At 35.4% G+C, this 24,621-nt stretch overlaps 1 protein-coding gene across 1 annotated transcript in view; it reads right to left on the bottom strand.

Moving 5' to 3' along the window:
* The window catches only part of KIAA1109 (KIAA1109 ortholog), a 192,700-nt gene that overhangs the window by 102,297 nt on the left and 65,782 nt on the right, over positions 1-24,621 (bottom strand). Inside the window, exons 25-39 of the mRNA XM_011976372.1 lie at positions 23,589-23,839; positions 20,758-21,016; positions 18,768-19,605; positions 15,742-15,812; positions 14,799-14,972; positions 13,702-13,822; positions 12,547-12,693; positions 12,034-12,161; positions 11,491-11,690; positions 8,831-9,028; positions 7,941-8,152; positions 4,196-4,347; positions 3,590-3,740; positions 3,267-3,419; positions 1,027-1,267 (exon numbers count right to left, since the gene is read on the bottom strand). Coding sequence (XP_011831762.1) covers positions 1,027-1,267; positions 3,267-3,419; positions 3,590-3,740; positions 4,196-4,347; positions 7,941-8,152; positions 8,831-9,028; positions 11,491-11,690; positions 12,034-12,161; positions 12,547-12,693; positions 13,702-13,822; positions 14,799-14,972; positions 15,742-15,812; positions 18,768-19,605; positions 20,758-21,016; positions 23,589-23,839 — 3,296 coding nt within the window. The remainder of the gene's footprint in view (positions 1-1,026; positions 1,268-3,266; positions 3,420-3,589; positions 3,741-4,195; positions 4,348-7,940; positions 8,153-8,830; positions 9,029-11,490; positions 11,691-12,033; positions 12,162-12,546; positions 12,694-13,701; positions 13,823-14,798; positions 14,973-15,741; positions 15,813-18,767; positions 19,606-20,757; positions 21,017-23,588; positions 23,840-24,621) is intronic.

Here is a 24,621-nt window from a genome sequence, read left to right as displayed (position 1 = left end):
CACATATTCCATGCAAACGATACTCAGACCAAAAGCCAATTCAACTAAGCTCAAGAAAGCACAGACTGCTCATAGATTAAAAGAGGGATTTGCAGATAATTGGAAGGGATATTCAGTGTACTGGTTTTCAAACTTTTGTGTAGATTTGAAATTTTTTTAAATAAGTAATAAACAAAATCTACCCTATTCCTCATAACTCATTTATTTGTTAAATATCAAGTTATTTTTAAAACTAAGCTTGGTAAAGTTTTATATATCAATGTTCTAAAATCTCTAATTTTAAGACTACTCTTTCAATATTTTTTCCAAAACATCACAACATGCATTTCCACTAAATATGATAGGTCATGATAATAAAAATTAACCTTTCACAAAGCATTAAGGTATGCAAGTACATTTCATAAATGCATATCCACTATTGTTCTGACACAGCCATTTTGTTGACAAAATTGTAGGTTGAGTGCAGGCCCCCAAGGTTACATAAATTCAGGATCAAGCAGGCATCAGGTAAAAAGACAAAGGCCCCTTTAAAATACTGTGGCATAGGGAAGATGATAGACAAATACAAATTTTAAATAGAGGTTTATGTGTTTCATTCAAAACGTTCTACTTACATTAAGATATCTTTGTCCTGGATAGATCAGGAGAAGTCTACTGTATTTCACAAAACTGAGCTTATAAAATCAGGTCAGTATGAAATTTCCTAATCATTATCACGTATTTGGCTAATAAAAATCATACTTGTATACCTAAGCCACGACCATTTTCCAATTTGGGACATGAATTATTAAAATTATCACAAGTACCATGTTAACAAGTATGTAATATCTAAAATTGCTTATATTAGTAATTTATTAATAACTGTGAGGAAAAACAAAGAGTCTTGATATTTTTAAAGAGGTATATTAACTTATTAATAAAAGATGCATAATATCTAAGCAAAAAACATACAGCAATTGTGTTGAGTAAGAAAACACCCTAATTGTGAAGTGTAAGAAAGTACTCAATAGAGGCTTACAAAACTACCTGCATCAAACTCAAATTCTGCTCCATCAGCACTGGTATCACTTTGAAGACCACCCCCATTGTCCAATCCAAGTCCATCTTCATGTTCATGGTCCATAGCTACTTGAGGTTTCAGAGGCTGAGCTGGTCTATGTAAGCTAACTCCTTTAAAGGCTGGTGTCACCACAATAAACTTCATCCACTGCCTTGCCAGTGCAACTAAACCTTTCTTCAAAGTTACCAAAGCAGGAAGTCCATCACTCTGTAACAATAATGATGTGGTTAGAAGTAATCTAATGTAATAATATCAGTTACCATTTAAGTGTTCTGCATGTATTTATTCAAATATCATAATCCCCATTTACAGATAAAGAAACTAAAACTTAGATGTTAAGTAATTTGTTCAAAGTTACCCAAGAGAGTCAGGATTTCAATTATATGTAGACTACAGAATCTAATCTCTAGACACAACATTTCATCTTTGTGTCATAAAACAACACAACAGCACAGGTCAATATGATACTAGATGCGGGATACAAAATTGGAATTTTCTTCAAGAAGCATTCAATCTACTTTACTTATTTTGCCCAAGTGAAGAATCAAAATGTACTTTGAGCTACCTGGAACATTCAGTAAGCAAAGAGGAAGTAAAATTATTTCCTTCAAAGATTAGGTAACTACCATTGTTTTAACATTTAAAAAAATAAATTACTGTAACTTATGTAGTATGCTAGACATAGATGAATTTGTAACTGCCTTGAAAGTTAACTGTATCATCAGTAATAATTATATACTTTAAAATACATTTTATTCCACATGGTGATGATTATAAGAAAGAAACTTTTGGCTCTTTTCCTGTTACCTTAGTCTAATTACCTTGCCTTAGCCTAAAGAGAAAAATACCTAACTCTTCTTCATCCTGCTTCCTACCATTCCTCATTTTAGGAGAAATGGTTAATTTGATTGAAGAGCACCATTTACTAGAGGGCAGGAATCACCCCGCTTACTTTCTGAGGAATACCAAGTCCACTAGCCTGTCCTTTCATTCCTAGCCTCACATGAGGGCCATGTTGTGCCTCTTCCTCTTACATGGAAAACACATCTGGCAGAGCATCCATCCATGGGAAACGCCTGCCCTGTTTAAGCTTCTCTACCTATAACTACACAGGCAAGTTAGGCTTACACTGTAGATTTCCCAGTCTTCAATTCACAGGAAGGGAGTAAAAAGCACTACACCAGCCTTAGGTCTAAGTGTCTTTTTCAAATCCAACACTTACTAGAGATTCTTGACTTGTCTGATGAATGGCTTGACTGGCCATTAATAATACTGATACATTGGTCCCTAATTTGACTAAAGATTCTTGTGTGTCTCCTATTAGCCAGCAGCTTGAAGAAGAGAAGAGAGATCCTAGAAGTTGTAAAACTCTAATCATCATGTGTTATCTGCTTTTCTAAAGGCAGAGATGGATTGTATTTATTTTGTGCAATTATATATTCTCCCCTCAATCATCAATTAGTCCCTGTTTCATCAAACTGTATGTGAAATTTGGCTCTGGTGATTATTCTCTTGCTTAAAAACTCTTTATACCTTTAGCTTCCAAGACATCAATCTTTCCTGGTTCTCCTACCTCTTTCTTTCCCTTCCCATCACTCCATGTATCCCTATCCAACGACCTACACCCCCTTTAATTTTGGCATTCTTCAGGATTCCATCCTTGAGCAGTTTCTTATTCAACATAGCATTCCTGGAAATCTCATCCATGTCTACAGCTTCTACTAACACCTTTATGCTAGCAACTCCCAAATCATGAATCTGAGCACACTCTTTGTCTATAAACCCGTATTTCTTTTTTTTTTCTTTTTTTTTGAGACAGAGTTTTGCTCTTGTTGCTCACGCTGGAGTGAAAAGGAGTGATCTTGGTTCGCTGCAGCCTCTGCCTACCAGGTTCAACCAGTTCTCCTGCCTCAGTCTCCCGAGTAGCTGGGATTACTGGTGCCAGCCACCACACCCAGCTGATTTTTTGTATTTTTAGTAGAGACAGAGTTTTGCCATGTTGGCCAGCTCGATCGCGAACTCTTGGTCTCAGATGATGCACCTGCCTCAGCCTCCCAAAGTGCTGGGATTATAGGTGTGAGCCACCGTGCCTAGCCAATAGACCTGTATTTCTAACCATTCTCACATGCATCTCAAACCCTGTGTATCAGTGGTCCACTAACACAATAGAGAATTCCTTAAAACTAATGTAGTTTCAGTAACTTACCATTGTAGCATCATCAATGACGGAGTAATTTGCCTGGTGCAGGTAGTGGTGTAGTATATTACATAGTAAACATGAAGGATTTTCTTGGAGAAAGCGAGCAACTTTCGTAAGTCTGTTGTATTTACTTCTTAGGGGAAAATGTACACTTTTATTCTAAAATCAAGAAAAAACAATAGATTTAGAGTGATAGGTATGAAAGAGCCTACAAATAAAAGATATTCAGTAATTAAGAACTTGTAAGGCTGATATTTTCCAACAATGATTAACAATAAGGGGTCATTTTCAATACTAAAGTTTGTATAATACCTTATTTAAAGACATACCTCTAATGCTTCTGTCATTATGCATCCCATAACAGCACAAATTCTCAAGGTTCCCTCAGTTTCCAATTTGTTTAAGGATGACTTGAGTTGGTCAATGGGAACAAGCCATGCACCAACAGCTGGCGTTGCAGTGCTTAAAAGGTTCAGCTGCCTTTTAACATAAATAAAAAATTATAAAAACAAGTGTCAAAATATGTATTTCAAACAATCCCCTATACCTACTATACTTAGTGGTTGTTTTACTCAGGCAAAATTACTTTATTTTCTTTTTGAGCACTGATAAATTATGAAAGCAAAACTAAGAAACGTAAAAAAGTTGGACAATAGAAAAGAAAGAAAAAAAAAGCCTGTCAGAGATAAAAAGAGTAAACAAAAGTCTAAGGGAGAGGAACATATAAAAATAAAACTAAAGTACTATGAAAGAAATTGGGTCAAACAAGGTGAGACTAATGTCTACAAAACATATGAAGTAAGAATGATAAAAAAGTTGCAACCTTAATACTATATATACCAGAAAAGTAATTTTAAAAAATATGAAACAGAATTGTGTACTATTTAAAATAAAGAAACATCAAGGGATAATACTATATTTTAAAAACTCTTTACCTAGAAAATGCATGTGTGTGAGATCTCACATTGGTGGGAGCTGCAAAACTAAACCAAATTTCTTTAATGGTCAACTTCATGCTACATGAATCTGGAGGAGGAGGCATCAGAGGTAGATCTTTTTTCAAATCATCAGATTCGACTCCTTCATCCTATATAAAACAGAATGCAAAAAACTTATTAACATACAGCCCTTAAAACCACTAACACACAGGCTAATGTTTTCAGTGCAGAACCTTTTCATCAAATCAAGTCTGGGAAAGTCTTTACTTCTCCTTTACGTTTGAAGGATATTTTTGCCAGATATACTATCCTTTGAAAAGTGTTTTTCCTTCAGCACTTAAATATGTCTTGCGACTCTCTCCTGACCTGTAAAGATTCCACTGAAAAATCTGCTTCCAGTTATATCAGAGCTCCATCGTTATTTGTTTCTTTTCTCTTGCTGCTTTTAGGATCCTTTCTTTATGCTTGACCTTTGGGAGTTTAATGATTAAATATCCTGAGGTAGTCTTAATTGGTTTAAATCTGCTTGGTATTCTCTACCTTCTTGTACTTGAATATTGATATCTTTCTCAAGGTTTGGGAAGTTCTCTGTTGTTATCCCTTTAAATAAACTTTCTACATCTCTTTCTCTACCTTCTCTTTAAGGCCAGTAACTCTTAGATTTGCCCTTTTGAGGCTATTTTCTATATCTTGTAGGCATGCTTTGTTCCTTTTCATTCCTTTTTCTTTTGTCTCCTCTGTGTGTTCTCAAACAGTCTGTCTTCAAGCTCATTAATTCTTTCTTCTGCTTGAACAATTTTGCTAGTAAGAGACTCTGATGCATTCTTCACTATGTCACTTGGATTTTTCAGCTCCAGAATTTCTGCTGGATTATTTTTAATTATTTGTCAAATTTATCTAATAGGATTCTGAATCCCTTCTCTGTGTTACCTTGAATTTCTCTGAGTTTCCTCAATACAGTTATTTTGAATTCTCTGTCTTGAAAGTTCTCCGGGATTAGTCCCTGGTGCCTTATTTAATTCATTTGGTGAGGTCGTAGTTTGCTGGCTGTTTTTGATGCTTGTGGATATTCATCAATGTCTGGGCATTGAAGAGTTAGGTGTTTATTGTAGTCTTCACAGTGTGGGCTTGTTTGTACCCATCCTTCCTTCTTGGGAAGGCTTTTCAGGTATTCAAAGGGACTTGGGTGTTATAAGTTTTTGGCCAGCACAATCATATCTGCATTAGGGGGTACCCCAAGCCCTGTATCACTGTTCTTGCAACTTATAGAGATACCACCTTGGTGGTGTTGGATAAGATCCAGAAGATTCTCTGGATTACCAGACAGATGCTTTTATTATTTTCCCTTACTTTCTCCCAAAGAGAGTCTCTCTCTCTGTGTGCTGAGCTTCCTGGGTCTGGGAAAGCAGTGACACAAGCACCCCTGTGGCTACCACCACTGGAACTGTGTGGGGTTAGACCTGAACCAGCATAGCACTTTGTCTCACCCAGAGCCTGCTGTAACCACTACCTGACTTCTGTCTATATTTGCTCACAGACCTAGAGCTCTACAATCAGTAGGTGGTGAAGCCAACCAGGCTTGTATATTTCCATTCAGGGTGGTGAGTTCCCCAGGCTCTGGGCAGGTCTAGAGATACTATCCAGGAGCCAACAACTGGAGACAAAAACCTTATAAATCTACTTGGTGTTCTATTCTACCATGCCTAAGCTGGCACTTATATCATGAGACACAGACCTTCCCACTCTTCTCTCCCCTTTCCACAGGCAGAGAATCCTCACCCCATGGCCACCACCATCACAGGCCCAGCGGTAGTACTGTCAAACTACCACTGATGTTCACTTAAGGCCCAAGGGCTGTTCAGTCAGCATGTGGTGAATGCTGTCAGGCCTGAAACTCACCCTTCAGGACAGTGGGCTCCCTGCTGACCCCGGACAGGTCCAGAAATGCCATCCAGGAGCCATGTCCTGAAATCAGGGACCCCAAGAGCCTGCTTAGTACTCTGCATATTGCGGCCACGCTGGCATCAAAGGCGCAAGACAAAGTTCCCTTTACTTTTCCCTCCACTTTTCTCAAGCAGAAAGAACCTCTCACTATAGCCACCACAGCTAGGAATGTGCTAGGTCACACCTAAATCAGCACATCGCAGAGTGTCACCCAAGGCCCATGATGTACTACCTGGGTACTACTGCTGGCTATTCAGGGCTCAAAGGCTCTTCAGTCAGCAGGTGATTGATCCTGCCAGGACTGGGTCCTTTCCTTCAATGCAGTGGGTTCCCTTCTGGCCTAGAGTGTGTCTAGAAATGTTGTCCAGGAACTAGGGTCTGGAATGGAGGCATCATGACTCTGCTAAACACTAAATGATGACATCTAAAAGGCCACTAAACACAATTCTGGAGCTCAAGTAAAGAGCTGGTGCTAAAGGTGTGGCCAGTGGGAAAGAGAAGTGTCATTAAATCACAGAACGGACCTAGAAAATGAAATTCGTCAGGGAGCAGACAAATAGCAAGAAGAAAGGAAGAGCCAACAACAGAACCTGAGGAGACCACTACATTTAAGAAGAAAAAATTCCATAAGGAAATGGACCAATAAAGTCAGAGAACCCAAAGAAAATAATGTTAGCAAATTCAAGGACTTTCAGCAAGGAGAGTAGGATCTGAGAGATCAAGAAAGATGCTTGAATTTCTGTCAAGTATTTTAGTAGGTGAAGGAGAAGAAAAGAACAGCTAGGCTCGTCACAGCTCTTCTGTCCAGTGAGTAGCTATTGTATTTTTAAATTTCCTTAATTAAAGTGATAATACATCCCTCAAACATTTCCAAAGACCCCAAAATAAAACAGTGATTAAACTCATTAAACTACACATTAAATAAAAACAAATGTTTTAAAAATAAATCCCTAGGAATCTGGGGGGTAAAGGTGAGTATACCCATGATTACTAGATACCCATACTAGACTTAATTAAAAGGTGGTTTCTTTGGAACTTTTTCCTCTCCAATTGGCCTAATTTTCAAAGTGACCAGAAATATATGTACATATGTTTTAGAATAACAGTTACTACGTTATTATGTACTAGATACTGAGCTAAGCCCTTCATATGTATTGTCTGCTTCAATCTTCACAACACTGCAAAGTCAGTATCATGACCATACTCCTATTACAGGTAAAGAAACTTAGGAAAAGGTAAGGAACTTGCCCCAGGTCACCAGTTAGTGGCACAACATTTCTTCAACACAAAATTTGGAATATGTTTGTTGTTGCTGTTACTGTACTCATCACCACCCATGTAATTCTACCATAATAAAAATAAAAAGTGAGTTGAATATAAGGTACTGATCAGAACTCTTAACTGAAATAAGCAGACACCGACAAAAATATTTAGAACTGACATAAAATACTACCAATAACAAAATGACTTCTGTTAAAATCCTCTAAAACCTATAGGTGGGCTTCTCTTGAATTTTATTAATCTATTAATTCAACAAATATTTATTAAGTATCTAATATGAGCAAAGCATAATGCTAGGACTATGATGGATATAAATATATCTATGATATACTTCAGAAATTATATTCCAGTAGTATATTCAGCAACATACTTTGACTAACATTTAAGTAGATATCATAAATCCAAAATAGGGAAAGACAGGCAAATACACTCCAGAAACTAATTTTGAATTGCATATGTAGTTTTCTTTGTTATTTTTCTAAAGCACCATTATTATTGTTATTAGAAACTCACTGACCTGTTCATCTGAAACAGAATTTCCATTTAAGTCTGAGGAAGGGCTTGTCCGGTCACATGGAAGATTATCATCAGAGACATCAGTATTATAACCACTTCCGGTTGGAGAATCAGAAGAATTATTGGATGTCAGCACTCCACCCCTTTCTGTGTCACTAGCTTTACCCATAATTCCAAAACTGTTATATAAAACAGCACCAGACTGTCTTCCTCCTATAAAAATAAAAAAAAGTATTTATTATAAATGGTGGAAAAGTATCTTAATGCTGTACTCTACAATATCTGTATACAATTTCATAAAGACTATTTTTTTCTCACCAAGTCTTTGCCCTTATCTATAAAAGTAATGTATCATTGAATTATCAGGTAAGTAATTGTAGGCATATACAACTACTATTATTACAGTAGTTACTATTTTATATATTACTAAACCTAAAAAAAAGTGTTATACACATATCAACCTTCCTTTTTGAGATATTACTGAATAATATATAAGAAAGCATATATAATTCTAAGTAGGTATTTTTCACTGAATAAAGAATTTACAGTTTTTATATCCTATATGGCATAATTCTACTGATCAAAGATCCAGTTTTCCAAGATGCAAAGCTTCAAAAAATTGGGTGGCTTTACATTTTATTTGGGAATTCGTTCTGAAAAACATATTGTTTTTTTCAAGCTCTACCTAGTTTTAAAATCACATAATGGAGGAAAAGCTCCACTTCAGCAATTGGTATGAGGCACTCACCGCTGGTAAATAATCCCAGATACCACACTTTCTGCTTTATTATGTTGATTCAGGTTACTGAAAGCCATGATTGTTCAAAACATTTCTGCAATATAGGGCAAATTTGTCCCCAACTTAAGCAGAATTCAACAAAAAATACTTGCCTTTTATGGTTAAATTTTCAAGTCCACATTCAAACATTATCCATCCCCATTTTTCTTGGCTGGGACCTATTCGAGTTATATCTGGAACAGCTTGCTGATCAGTTTCATCCACAAAAGTAAATTCATCCAACTCTTCAAGAGTAAATAAAACTTTGGACTTCTCAAAAGGAATAGCAGTGATTGCACAGGTCCCAATGTCTATTATCAAAAGAGAGCAAAATGACCATTTTTAAAGATGTAAGCTTACACTAAAAAAAAAAAAAAAAAAAAAAAAAAAAAATTGGACATCTGGCACACAGGTTGTCTTTAAAAGATGTCTCAGTGCTCTGCCGAAGAGATAGAAAAAATAAACAAATGAGCTAACTTTTAGAATAATGCTGCCTAAGAGGAAGAAAAGAAGAATTTATGATTAACAAGTTGCTCAAAGATAGTATGAATCTGTTTCTGAATGATTACAGGATACTCTAAAAAATATAAAGTTAAAAATATCCTAAATAATTCATATTCACAGTAGTTTTAAATACTTTCATCATCTCACAAAATAAAAAAAATTTCAATTAATTACCAAGCGTTAGGAAAAACATTATTTTCTAGGCAAATTATAGCTTTTACTAAAAGACTGTTTTATACTAACATATTTTATATAACTACAATTTATCATAGACCTTGTCATGGTTCCATGGCTTACAGATACACCGTGGAAATTAACATCCCAAGTGCCTGGGAGAAGTTTTACTTTATCTTACTTTTTTCATTTCTCTCTCTGATTATCGCTAATGAATTAAAAAAAAAATATTTAAAACACACGTAAATTTACCATTCAAGGATAACTTGTTTATATTTGAAGTACACTGCCTTCTAGCCCTTTAGAGATCACTTTGCAAACCCAGCTTTGGTTCCCATTTTTCATGCAACAGTAAATAATTTCCTCAGGTCATTAAAATTTTTTCAAATATATAATTTTAATAGCTATATAATATTCCATCATATGGAAATGACATTCTTTGCATTTATAATTAAAAGGTGTTATTCAAAGAATAAATATTCACCTACATTTTCTTATAGTTTTCTCATTATTTAATTTTTTTGTATTTGTCTTTAATCCCATACATATCCAGATGTATCAAAGTTCAAAAAATTATGAAAAAGTACACAATGAAGCCTCTTACATCACAACCAGACACCTAGTTTCCCTCCCTATAAAGGTAACAAATATCATGAGGTTATTAAGTATCCTTTGGCAAATAACTAATGTACATATAAGCAAAGACATCTACATTTTTGCCACATTTTTACAGAAATGTCCAACTTGGAATTTCGTTGGGAGTTTTGTCTTCAATGAGAGTTTTTTCTGCATGATAATGCCTTTCAAAATTATATAAGGTTCTGCTTATGGTCTGTGTAATACCCGGTGCAAACTGGTTACCCGTGCAAACTACAGAGCTGATAAAAGTGTCTTCACTCAAGCCACCACATTTTTCACCAGTTTTAGGACTACAGATCTTAGGCAGTCATGAAAAGTCCCTTGAAAACCTCAGGTCAAAGGCTTTGAGCCTCATACCTGGGATGAAAAAAATAAGCCTTGAGAAAATCAAAACATGTACACAGACCCAGAATGCAGACAGGATCGTGGAAACTTCAGAACCTATAAAATACAGTAAGCAAATTCAAGGAATTCATTTGTTTATTCATTATTCAGGATTGGTCACCAGTCCCCCATAAAGATTTCAGCAGAGCAATCATCTCAAATATGATTAACAAATCTAACTTTTTCTGAATTGAATCTGACATTCTGAAATCATTTAAGTTTCTAAATAAGAAAATGTGCTAAATAAGAATCAAAAATATTAAAATGACGTATAACAGCTCTACTTTCTTTTTACCTCACTAAGGACTTTAAGAGAAATGTGTGTCACCTTATTGCTGCTACATTTTACAGGCTCTCTGGTTTTGATTAATATTATAATTAATTTTTTTAACACTGTTTTACACACAGAATGATTTAAAAAATAAGAAAGACTATAAAGATCACGTCCTTTCTGTTCTTTTTTTTTTTTTTTTTTTTTTTTTTTGAGACGGAGTGTCGCTCTGTCGCCTGGGCTGGAGTGCAGTGGTGAATCTCAGCTCATTGCAAGCTCCGCCTCCCAGGTTCACGCCATTCTCCTGCCTCAGCTTCCCGTGTAGCTGGGACTACAGGCGCCCGCCACTGCACCCGGCTAATCTTTTTTTTGTATTTTTAGCAGAGACGGGGTTTCACCGTGTTATCCAGGATGGTCTCGATCTCCTGACCTCATGATCCGCCCATCTCGGCCTCCCAAAGTGCTGGGATTACAGGCATGAGCACCGCGCCCGGCCTGTCCTTTCTGTTCTATAATGAGCAAGTAAATAGCATGGAAAAAACACATGGGAAATAGAAGCAGTTCCTAATATGGGACCATAACACTTAACTTTCTTACCAAAGTTTACTTTCTATTCTGTACAGAATGTGAGTGACAAGTAGCTAAATACCACATGTTCAGTACAGGGAGAAATACCTTTCTCTTTCTTATAGAATATTCAAATTGTATCAATAGTCAAAGGAAAAAACCATGTTCCCCTTTGCAAAAATCATCTTAGATTTATATATGCCAAGAAAAAACATATTGGTTGTAGAATCCTACCTGTTGTATCAAGACCCCTAAGTTGCCCATGAACTCGATGAATGTTTAACTTGGCTGCAATTTCTTTGCCTTTTTCTGCTCCAGCATTTGATCTGAGAGATCCAGATGACTGAGGCTGCATCTTTGTGGCATGAACATACCTATCAAAATTTGATGTTCTACCAGGTTCTGCATTGTTTGAAGTCTCTTCAACCACACCTCTTTATGAAAAAAAGAGAGTAAAATGTTCAACATTTAAATAACACAGTTCAGAGAAAACATTTTACCTAAAAGGTTTACTAAAAAAAAAAAAATACTCTACTATTATACACCAATAGTAGTAAAAAATTCTTCAATGTTTACTGAAAGATACTATGAATAGAAACAGTAAAAAAATTTTAAAGAAATATTTTACTAATTTATAAATTAAGATTTGAAATTCCAAAACCAATTTTGAGTTTTAACATTACCTTCTTAGAAATGTATTAAAAATAAAAGACGATCAAGGCTTGCTTTGACATCCAGCAAGATAATCATGGCTCAGATTAATAAAGTCTTTCTTACCTATTCATACGAACTTGTGTAGCAATTCTGTCAAAACACAATGCCACTAGGGAAACATGAGTCACACTCCTACTAGGAGCTGTAGTTGGAGATTCTTCCACTGAGGCTTGTAACAAACATAAGTTTACCTAACACACACACAAAATTTCAGAGCTGACAAGTGAAAAGTTATCACTTAAACATAAAATATGCACAAAAATGAAAAACTACTGTTAAGAATGGCATATCTATGTATCTGACAGTGAAGACGAAGCTTATGAATACAGATTCTCACAAAATAATCATAATTACATTTTCACTGCATGAATGTGAAACATTCTACTATTACCTAATATTCTGCTTAAGTAAACTATTTATATTACATTAAATCTACATTAGATCACAGGAATAAAACATATATCTTTTAATATTACACACTGTTCTACCATGATTCACGTTGGTAACTGAAAAGAACAAATACCATCAAAATGCTCTCCTCTTTCAGGAAAAAATTTTTAAATATTAAATTGTTACCTTTGGTATGCTAACATTAGTCTGAAGGCCTTTAATTGTTACATTATCTTGCTTCGTTATAACATTTGTCTGTGCTTGTCCTTGGTTAGTCGTTCCTATTGTAGGGTGCTCAGTTTTTGTTCCTCTAACGTCTTGTTTGGAAGATAACTAAAAAGATCATAAGTGAAATTATTTCACAAGCTTTTCATAACTTCCACGTCATCCACAACAGCAACTCACTTATTCACGCTGCCCCTCTATGCCCATCTATGTGCCAGCTGCATTCTAGTTTTACATCCCACCTTAAAATCCAAACCTTCGATAAGCTAGGAAATAGACTGGTAGCATCAGGGTTGAGAAAAGTAATACATATTAAATTGAAGTCAGCCTATAGAGAAGCAGACAGAAAAAATGATACAGTAATTATAGGCATTTTTTAAGATCACTAAACTCTACTGGCTTGAAAACAAACTTGGTTTCTGATAATTGGCCCCTTTTTGGCTAGGAACATTTTCAAATTTCTTTTTTTCACTCATCTACTCTATCACATGAAATGCCAATATACATTAAATAAATAGTTAACTAAAATAATCAGTCTCACTTTCATCTCTCTTCTGGTCGCTACTCCAAGTATAATCCAGATAAATTTGAAAATCAAATGGAGAAGCTCTGGAAGAGCACTGGGATATGACTGCTAAGCAACTGGTTTCGTGGCTAGAACCACAATGTAAGTAGAATATCACACAATGAGAGCAGTGACTTGATTCACTGAAGTGAATGAGGAAAATCTCAAAAGTAATACTAAGATACAAGTCATCTAATCATAGAGGAAAATCAAAACATAACCAGCTGTCTTAGAAAAGCAAGGTGTCAGTCCTAAAGAATATTCATTCACTTAGGGCCAAAGCTCTTTAGAAAAGGCTTGGAACTAAGCTGCTTCTGAAATAAAACAAATAAAGCTATTTAATATATTTTTTAAATAAATATTTTTACTACTAGTCAATCTGCAGTACAGTTATATGTCCTATCTTTTATGGAGCCAATGACATATAAACGCTTTTAGAACATGTCCAAATATTCTGATTTAACTTGTGAAGAAAATTTTTCAAGTTTGAATATTCTGTAACCATGATAAATATTCAGTTTGCTATGCCCACTGAATTTACAAGTTCTTACATTTTCTGAGAAGGTAGTCTTGCTATTTTGGACAGCTTCCCTGAGGACTTTAGCATGAAGATCATCTACAATTGCAGCTGGATGTCGGGTACTAGCACAATGAACCATTGCTTCAATATATCTGAGGGGAAAAAACAGTAAATGAAATATTTAAATGTCACTAATCCTACAACTTAGTTTATGTAAACATATCATGAAACATAGCACCATCTGAATATGTACAACAATCGCTCAACATTGAAATGAGAATGTCTAAGCCACATATTTAGAAATTATACAAGGGAAACATTTCTGAGGTTATCCCCACCATCACCACCCTCACCCCAAGAAAAAGTGTTCCACATTGGGCAATGATCTTTTCTTTAACAAACTTCTGAAGAATATTTCCTGTGTTCTTCATTTATATGACATATCATAAGAATCTTAATAGTATAAGTTATCAAAGAAAAATTATGGGCTTTTGCAGGAAAAGGAAGATTTTCATGAAAGCTCATCTCCACTGAACCCCTTTTCTCTTTCCAACTGCTTCTACACCACTTCCATTATGTTCTATTCTCATTTTTATTCATGTCAGTTTTATATAATATGTAATATTTTATATTATGGCAATATAATAATAAATTTGAATATACAGTCAGCTCTCCACATCTGTGGGTTCCAAATCCACACATTTAACCAAGCTCAGACTGAAAATACAGTATTCAAAATACAGTATTCATGGGATGCAGAATCCACCAATACAGAAGGTTGGCTTTTTTAATCCGCAGGTTCCACAAGACCAAATGGCAAGACTTGAGCATCTGTGGATTTTGGTATCCACAGCAGTTCTGGAACCAATACCCAACAGATACGGAGGGACAACTGTAATTATTTAGGCTGAGAAAGTAGCAAATGATAACTGAAACACAGACCTCTTTAAGCATATTTTCATTTTTATTCAATCAAAATAGCTATCAATAATCTTCTATATGAACATATATCACATATACTTATAACTATCAACAATCTTCTATATGAACATATCATATCACATATACTTATATCACAGAGTAATCATTGTATAAAGCAATAGTTGTATTTCTAGACAAAATCAATACCTGTCTAAAGCTTCAGCCACCAGGGGAGTCAAAACAATATCAACAGTTCCTTTTACTTCAACTATGGCTGTTGTCCTGGTCTGGGACACTGGTTGATCCAGGGTCCACTCTTCTGTTAATGTTTCATCATCTGTGTTATCAGCGAGTTTTTTTTCCAAAGGAGTATATGGAGTACTACACAATTTAACAAGCAAATCATACATTAAAAAGACCATGAATTAGAAGTTAGAGCTTCCTTAATGAGTGAACACATGCATTCATTACAACCATAAATTTTATGGAATTGGACTTTTTTTTGTTTTTGTTTTTGAGATAGAGTCTCACTCTGTCACCTAGACTGGAGTGCATTGGTGTGATCTCGGCTTACTGCAACCTCCTCCTCCCAAGTAGCTGGGATCACAGGCATGAGCCACCATGCCTAATTTTTTTTGTATTTTTGGTAGAGATGGGGTTTCACCATGTTGGCCAGGCTGGTCTCGAATTCCTGGCCTCAAGTGATCTGCCAGCCATGGCCTGTCAAAGTGCTGGGATTACAGGTGTGAGCCACTGTTCCTGGCCTGGACTTGACATTTTATGTCCCAAAGACTTTTCAAAGGCCAAAAGAAGTACTAAAATGCTAATTGATCAAAGATGGCTAATACATCGAATGAGAAAAAAATTTTAATATATTTACCTGATGTACCTTTTGCAAATTATGAAAAATATGATACTGAATTCTTATTAGTCACCAATTTTGATATGCCAAGTTATAGCATGTTTAATAGAAATGCTACTGACTACTTATAAATGTAGCCAAAGCCATAGCAGGCAAGAGAGCTGAATTATTTTGGTAATTTATTCTTAATATAAAGTTCATACTCAAATAAAGAATGATTATTCAGAATAAACTCAACCCATCTCATAATCAAGGCATACACTTTAAAAGCATGTTATTTTTACTTACTTTGAAGTTGATCCTGAAAGTTGCATGCCTCTGTCTAGCAAAGAATTAGCTGTGAGCCCCTGCTTGATAACCTAGAATATAAAAATACTATAGTCTAGATTTTTTTATATATTTCTCTAATTTTATATCAACTGATATATGTAAATATCTGAATTACCTAATATGATTTTGAGATATTTGATATAAACGTTTGACAAACTGAGCAAATCAAAGAATATATTCAATTGGCAGTTTCACTTTGTTGATTCAAGTAAATGGCAGAACAGGGTTGTGAGCGTAAAAGACTATAACTGAAACTTAAAAGCAAGTGTTTCAAATGTCTTTCCTCCAGAGTTTCTTTTCAAATTGAGTTTTTTCTCAAGTTAATTTTAGTCTTCTCCTAGCACAACCAACTTTTAAGTGGGAAAGAGAGCCACAGAAACATTAAACTATAGGAAAAACTATTCTTATATTTTATATCCATAAATGATAACATGGAAAATAAATAAATGAACCTGACTAACCAAATTGAACTTTTATAAATGCTAGTCAGTTATTTAGACTTAATGGCAAAAAATAACTTTCTTACCTCCCAGGTCACTTTTTTTTCCCCCCTAACTACCCAAGCCTCTGGTAACCACCATTCTACTCTCTACATCTGTAAGAGCTTGCTTAGATTCCACATGAGTGAAATCATGAGGTATTTGTCTTTTAGTGCCTTACTTATTTCACTTAACATAATGCCCTCCAGATTCATCCTATTGTCACAAATGACAGGATTTCCTTCTTCATGGCAGAATAGTATTTCATTGTGTATATATACTACATTTTCTTTATCTGTCCATTCATTGATGAACATTTAGGTTGATTCCATATATTAGCTATTGTGAATAGTCCTGTAATTAACATGGGAGTACAGACATCTCTTTAATAAACTGAATTAATTGCCTATGGATATTACCCAGTAGTGGGATTGCTGGATCATATGGAATCCTATTTTTAACTGTTTGAGGAATCTCCATACTGTTTTTCATAATGACTGCACTAATTTACATTTCCACCAACAGTGCACAATTGTTCCCTTTTCTCTGCATCCTCGCCAATACATGTCATTTTTTTGTCTTTCTGATAACGGCTGATGTTCTTTTTTTGAAGCTTTCTAAAAATATTAATTCCTTGACCTGTCTTCTCTAGAGATTTGACTGCCTAATCAAACTAGAAAGATTTATTTAAAATACTGAAATAATTCTATCCTCCCAAGTACTATTCTGCACAAAGGCCATTCAGTTTTACACTGGAAAATTCATATATCAACATATTTCCACATGGACTAAAAAGGACATTTTGAAAGCTTAGCATGGACAACTGGTTTTGGGCAAGATAAGAAAATAGTACAACCTTAAAAACAAAATTTTGCAACTGTCACTAATGTTTCTTCTTCCTTCAATAAGTATTATTCAAATGCCTACATAATCTATGAGAATATTCAACTCCATGTTTCGTGTCCCATCTTTACTAATACAGTTTACATCCAAGCCCCGGTCATTTCTTGCACAGACTACTGTGACATCTCCTAAGTGATCACCCCAATTCCTCTCTTGCTTAATGACAATTCAGTTCTACTTAGTGTTCAAAGTACATGAGATCATATTTCCTTAAAACTCTGAAGAGTTAATAAATGAAACTAAAATAAAATTCAAACTCCTGATGCCATGGTCTATAAGCTCTGAATGATCTGACCTTTGTTTAGGTCTCTAGCCTCATTATGAGCAAGTCTCCCCACTCACTATCTCTCGGGCATGCTGACCTCTTTCCCTCTTCAGGGCTTTAGAAAGGTGGTTGCCTCTCCCTGGAATGCAGTGCCCCTAGGTCCTCCTATCTTCAATTCCTCATCATCCTTCAAATTTCAGTCTAAATATTATCTCCTCAGATGGACCTTTCATCTCAATACAATCTAGGTGTCCCCACCCCTTGTTATTCTCTATCCCGGTATCCTTTGGTTATCATCATAGACTCTTCTCAATTTGTAATTATATACTGATCTATCTATCTATTAATTGTCAGTCTTCCACCTCTAAACCATAAGCTCCATATCCATTTCCCTCACCACTCTACATCAAATGCCTTGTTCAGAATACTATATAATAAATATCTGAATTATGAATAATTAAATAAGCATTTAGACACTTCAAATAAGTATAGTATTCATATTGGCTATAACCACTAAATTTATTTTGAGGTATTTTTAGCTTACCTAAAAAATTCTGTAATGCATTTTCAGAATACATTACAAAAATGCCCAACAACCATATTCATACTGAATTATAAGAACTCAAATGTCAAGTAAGTGGACATTGAAGACTTTGCATGGAAGGAGTTGATGAATTAATAAAAGGAACATTATTAGAAACTTCAAAATTTTATTTTTAAGACACAGAAAATATGAATTCAGAAAGAGTTGATCCAAATCTTTTTTTTTTTTTTTTTTTCCCCGAGATGGAGTGTCGCTCTGCCACCCAGGCTGGAATGCAGTGGCACGATCTCGGCTCACTGCAAGCTCTGCCTCCCAGGTTCAGGCCATTCCCCTGCCTCAGCCTCCCGAGTAGCTGGAACTACAGGCGCCCGCCACCATGCCCGGCTAATATTTTGTATTTTCAGTAGAGACGGGGTTTCACCATGTTAGCCAGGATGGTCTCGATCTCCCGACCTCGTGATCCGCCTGCCTCAGCCTCCCAAAGTACTGGGATTACAGGCGTGAGCCACCACATCCGGCCTATCCTAATCTTAGAGTATAATGCAGACACAGAATATGTGTTGATTAGATTAATGCAGTGACAATCAACTATAAACCATTTCTCAATTTAATTTACTTAAATTTCTAATATTCATCAATAACTCTGTGACCTATCATACATAAAGCCATGGCTTCAGAAAGTCTATCTCTCCGAATGGTAGCTAAAAAGAATGAGAGTAATTATGAAATAATTTCTTAAAAATCTATTTTTCTAAATAAATATATCGATGGAAACTAATGATTTGGTTTATACCTTAAAAGTTGGAACAGAAAGCTGTTCAAATGATGATGAACTTTCTTCACTGGTTGGTGTATCCAGATCAAGGGGACGATGCAACGAGGATTTAGAGGTTCTTTTGTTGGATGGGTGCTTAACTGACCAATTAATTACCTGGAACTGAGTAAGGTAAGTCTGATAACAATTCATCACAGGTTGTTGTGGAGTAATCTGTTCACTCTCCACTGTTTTCTCACCTTCTACAATATATAGATGCTCTATAACATCATCTTCTCCACCTAACGCAGAAACAAATGAAGCCTGAGAAGGATGAGTTTTGAATGGTAGAGTTCGGGAATCCTGAATGCTTTCTCCATGTCCAGTCAGTGGTCCTTCTACACTGTGATATATGGAACCCCTACTGTAGTCAATCTGCTGGGTTTGCTTTTTCTTCTTTTTTCTACCTGGGTAAGTTCCAGGGCCTTCATCACTGCTAATGGGCTCAAATTCCTCAGCAGCAGAAAAGTAGGCTTCACTATCAGCCATTGACATGCTGGAATCCATTGATCGATACTGATGAAATGAATTAGAGTCTGCAGATGGTGTATATGGGAATGAACCAAAACTTCTCCTCTGCTTTGGTGAGTCTAGTACATTCTCATCACTTCGAGAGACATCACTACTAAACTGGACTCCAACTGTTACAGGCTGCTTGTCCCCATAGAAAGCAGCAGTAAGACTCTTAGTACTTCCAAGACGCGTGGAACAGACAGAGGCTTGTCGTTTCAAGGGAGATCTAAGAGGAGACTGACCTACTGACTTATCCTGAGTATTAGGAGACACAGGGCTGTTTCCTGAAATTTCTGTAGGGATACTAAAACAGAAAGAAAAGCTATTACCATTTTCTATACATCATAAAATTTACTCTAAGCATAAAAAGAAATATCAATAAAAATCCTTTTGGTAATTTTAATCCTGTACTTTACAAATAAAAGAAAATCTACAATTTTATAATAAAATACCCAAAGTAGCAAAACAGTACAGTATGTGTTCATACCCCTCATTAGTTCCAAAAATTTTTGAGGTAGCTTAAAACACAATAAAAACTGAAAGAAACCCCAGAATGTAATCTAACCATAATCCATGGACACTAATGCATTTATAAAGTTTTTTTTTTCTTTCACATCCTTTAAAAACCTGTCCAATAAAATATACCAGGGGCCTTTGATTAAAGGAGACTGGAGGAAGAAGTTATACATAACCCCAGTATTTCTGACTTTAGTAACTGATGTAGTAGTGCCATTTTCTAAAGCAGAACAAGTTAAGAATGATAGGAATAAGGCCATTTTTAATATGTTGAGTTTGAAGTCTCCATGACATATCCAAGTAGATATATCAAGAAGGTAGCTAGGCCTTAGGAACAAAGGTTTTGGCTGGAGTTTTACATTTAAAAGATGTTAGAGAACATAATTGAAACCAAACAGTTATTGAGACTCCCTAGGGAAATAATATAGAATAAGTGGAGAAAAAGGAGAGAATGTTCAACAAAGGGCAGGCTATAAAAGGAAGAGAAAAAATAAAGGAGGAAGAAATGGAGGACAGGACAATGGAGACTGAGAAGGAATAGCCAAGGAAGTGGGAGGAAATTCTGAAATGTGCTATCAAACCAAGAAGAAACTGTGATTCAAGAAGGGAGTGGCCAACTATTAAGGTGCCAAGAGGAGGAACAAAAAGTATCCATTAGACTAGAAGGATAATATCTGAATGTTAACAGTGATTCACTCTGAGTGGTGGGATGACAAGAAACTTCCACTTTCATTATACTTTCTTGTACTTTCCTCATATCTGGAATGAATGACTTTTATAATCAGACAACGGCAAATTGACATTTCAAAATATGTTCAGATATACAGGAAACAATTTTCTAAAGTGGGGGAATGGAGAGGGAAGAAGTTTTCCTTGCCAGAATTTTAAACAATTATAATCCTATTTATGATCAGGCTTCTAAATCTAAGTGAATACTGACCTTGCTTGGCCGTCATCCCTTTTTGTCCCATGCATGAACTCTTTTTGAACCAAATGGTCATCAGCAACAGATGAGGGACTTTCCTTTTCACCAGCCAACAAAGGCTGTGCAGCACTAGAACTACTGTTCTCTTCTGAGGAAGAGGATGAACTATGAGATCGTAATGGTACTTGAAGACTAAGGTGCTGAGTTTTTCTCTCTACTTCTATTCCCACTGATTTATTTTCCCATTCTTTCCTCTTCATGGCATTCACATTACCTAAACAAACAAAAGGTGGGTTAAGTGAACACACAAAACTCAAAAGCAGTTTATAAAAAACCATGGCAATCTATTCCATTTTTAAGTACAATCTTTTCTTTTTTTTCTTTTTTTTTGAGATGGAGTCTCGCTCTGTCACCAGGATGGAGTGCAGTGGCACGATCTTGGCTCACTGCAACCTCTGCCTCCCGAGTTCAAGAGATTCTCCTGGCTTAGCCTCCTGAGTAGCTGGGACTACAGGTGTGTACCACCACACCCAGCTAATTTTTGAATTTTTAGTAGAGAAAGGGTTTCACCATGTTGGCCAGGATGGTCTTGATCTCTTGACCTCGTGATCTGCCCTCCTCAGGCTCCCAAAGTGCTGGGATTACAGGCATGTAAAAATAACGAGTGACTAATTTCATATAGCAATTTGTTAAACATTTTAGAAATATATCTACATAAGTATAGATCCCAGGCCCATAAACAGTGAATTTTTTTCTTCTTTTTAAATCTTTTATTGGAAAAATTTCAAACTTACACAAAACTTTCAAGAATAGTACAAAGAACACCACATATCTTCTACTTGGATTTACTTATTTTAAGCATTTTCCCCCTTTTACTCTAAAAGTTCAATGTTGACAGGGACTGTATCATTTTTCATTCACTGATGTACCTCCAGTGCCTAGAACAATGTCTCATACACAGAAGGCACTCAATACATGATTTTGTGAATAAATAACGACTTTAGGATCAGAGTGAAGCACCACTGTTTCAGAGTTTCATAAAGACCTTTGTGATGTGTTACATTGAGGGGCTGGGGGAAATAAAAAGAGAATTCTATAGCTGTCTAGATCCAAAAAAATAAATCTTGCTCAACTTCCCCTCTCCTCCTACCATCCCAGTTTTAGCCAAAAAAAGTAAACCCACTAATGGAGAAAACATCTCTGTGAACAGAATGCAGTTCTAGTGGCATTCAAGGGGTAAGAGTCGTAAACCTAAAATATAATATTTACTTCTAGTACCACAAATGTAAAACAGAGCAATGAAAGTCAAAAGAAAAAAATGGTCTTGATTCACTTCTAAGTGATACAGGAACACAGTGTTCACTGAGAATCACCAAGAGATACAGACGCTTCCTATTATACATTATAAGAATTTTACTTTTTTCAATGTTAGGAAGAGAATTTACTATTTTCCTCCTTTCTCATCATGTATAAATTCCCTGCAAATATTCTTTCTTGAGTTTGTGATGGTTAATCTTTGAAAATCAAGCAATCTTTATAATTAGCGCCAGTTATAGCACAGTAGAGAGAACAACAAGGTGGCTTCAAAGGCCCTGATTCTAGTTTCCTCTCAGCCATACCTGGCTGTATCACTTCATGCAACTCAGTCTCAGTGATAGGCCTCAGTTTCCTTCCTACGAAACAAGGATAATGTCCACTTTACGTGGTAGCTTAGGGATTAAATGAGAAAATGCCAGTGTAAACCTTTAAAAATGAACATTATTCAAACATAAAAAAGTTATATAAGACAGCTAAATTATTACAATCTATCTTATCACTTAAATGCCAGGAAGTTTTGGTGTTTGCTGATTTTATAAGATAATCTGCTCTCATGCTAGCAAACCTACCAAAGTACCTTAAAATAACTTGTTCACACTTACACTACTCAGTAAAAAATCATTTAAACAGGAATTTAGCATATGTAGTCCACCTGTTTGTTTCCTCTAAGAGCTTCTACACATGGGAAAGCAATCTGATAAACTCTTAAAGGTAAAATTACCCTTTTCCTATCTTTTTTTGTCTACTGATAAAAGGCAGAGGTAAATTAATATTTTTAAATTAATTAAGGGGAAATGGCTAAATATTCATGAAGTATCAAGACTTTTCTGCTTTTAACATCTTCACAGCATGGCAACTTAAGCAGTAAATATTGCACTGAATCACAGGAATACACAACTAAAAAAATCCAGAGGAAAATCTGTTTCTGAAGTCTCTGGAGAAAAGACTCTAGGTAAATCTAAATATAATACACTTAAAGTCACTCTTCACTGCTCATACCAAACTGATGTATTTGCAGAGTTATGCTAAAGATTCTAAGACCAGAGTTCTTTTCTTGACATGTTTAATTTTACTGATAAGGAAACTATTTTGCAAAAATAATTGGTAACATGGGGGCCAATAGTATAAATATTACTATTCAAAAGTTTTCCTATAAAAGCAAGCTGGTGAAACAACTGTTACCTTGAAGCACAGCTATTCCTAAGTATTTATCTGGATGCTGTGTTACAGGAAAATAACAATATGTAAGGAAATATTTAGAATAAACTCCATGAGGAAAGCCACCCACATCAACAACAGAAGATCTGAATAGCAGACCTACTTCTGCCCCGTGTAACTCCACAACAATCACTAGTTTTATCTGCCTTTAGTTAAGTCATGTGCAAAACAAAGGTGGATTATACTAAACCCTACTCATAACATTACACAAAATAAATTGAGTTGAACAGAGTTAACACTGAATTTCTCTCAGAATGGCCTAGTGATAAAGAAAATAAACAACTAGCATAAGTGACGAAACATTTTATTACCATCTATAATTTTGGGAATTTCTTTAGTAATTATCCATTCTCCAGGCTGTAGCAGAGACTGTCCATAATACATATCAGACTCTGCACTTGTGCTTGAAAACGCAGAGCTACTGGAAGGTGTCAACTCTTCAAGTTTGAAGAAATCTAGGCCAGTTACTGTGCCACCAAAGAATCTGCAGCCACCAAGACAACCACATTTGTTTCTACACCTCTTATTCTTCAGGATATCATCTGGCCACAAAAACCACAACCTAAATAGAACCCAAAAGAAAACAAAAAACAACAATATAAAAAACAAATCATTAAGAAATGAAAAGCTTTTTGAGAGATAATTAAAGTTAATTGTAAATATTTTTAAATGACAAAGTAAACACAAAGGTTTATTCCTACTGTGTGTGTTTTTTTTTAATCATTTGCCTTTCTAAAAACATACAGTCTTACCAGAGCAAGTGAGATGGAAATTATCAGAATCAATAATAATACAGATATGGCATACATTAAAAAGCCCAAAGCATTAAAAAACAGCAAATATAAAAATCAGACATTTAAGTCCAGTTTTACAATGTAGTAAACATTCCCAAAACAACTAAAATTTTAAGACATTAATCCAAAAAAACCATTAGTATAGATTATGCTTGATAGCTCATTACCTTTAGCATCTCAGAGCCTATTTCACAATGCAAATTTAAAACACTAAAAAATTACAAATATGGAGCAACTAAGAAATTATTTCTCAATAAAATTAAAATAATGAACTACTCCATATTTTAGAGAAAAATAATATCCAGGTCTACTCCTTTGTAATAAGGACTCCAAATAAAGTATTAAACATGCATGTAAACTTCGGGTTCTGTGTAAGTGACTCACAGATCTGTCAGTATTTATTGACTCCCCTCCTTTCTTAAAAAATAGGGCTGAGGCAGGAGAATGGCGAGAACCTGGGAAGCGGAGCTTGCAGTGAGCCGAGATCGCACCACTGCACTCCAGCCTGGGCGACAGAGCAAGACTCTGTCTCAAAAAAAAAAAAAAAAAA

Source organism: Mandrillus leucophaeus, unplaced genomic scaffold (genome assembly GCF_000951045.1).
Source record: "Mandrillus leucophaeus isolate KB7577 unplaced genomic scaffold, Mleu.le_1.0 Scaffold1649, whole genome shotgun sequence".
Taxonomy (NCBI): Eukaryota; Metazoa; Chordata; class Mammalia; order Primates; family Cercopithecidae; genus Mandrillus; species Mandrillus leucophaeus.
The sequence above is the reverse complement of the archived record's forward strand: the minus strand, read 5'-3'. Positions and strand labels throughout refer to the sequence as shown.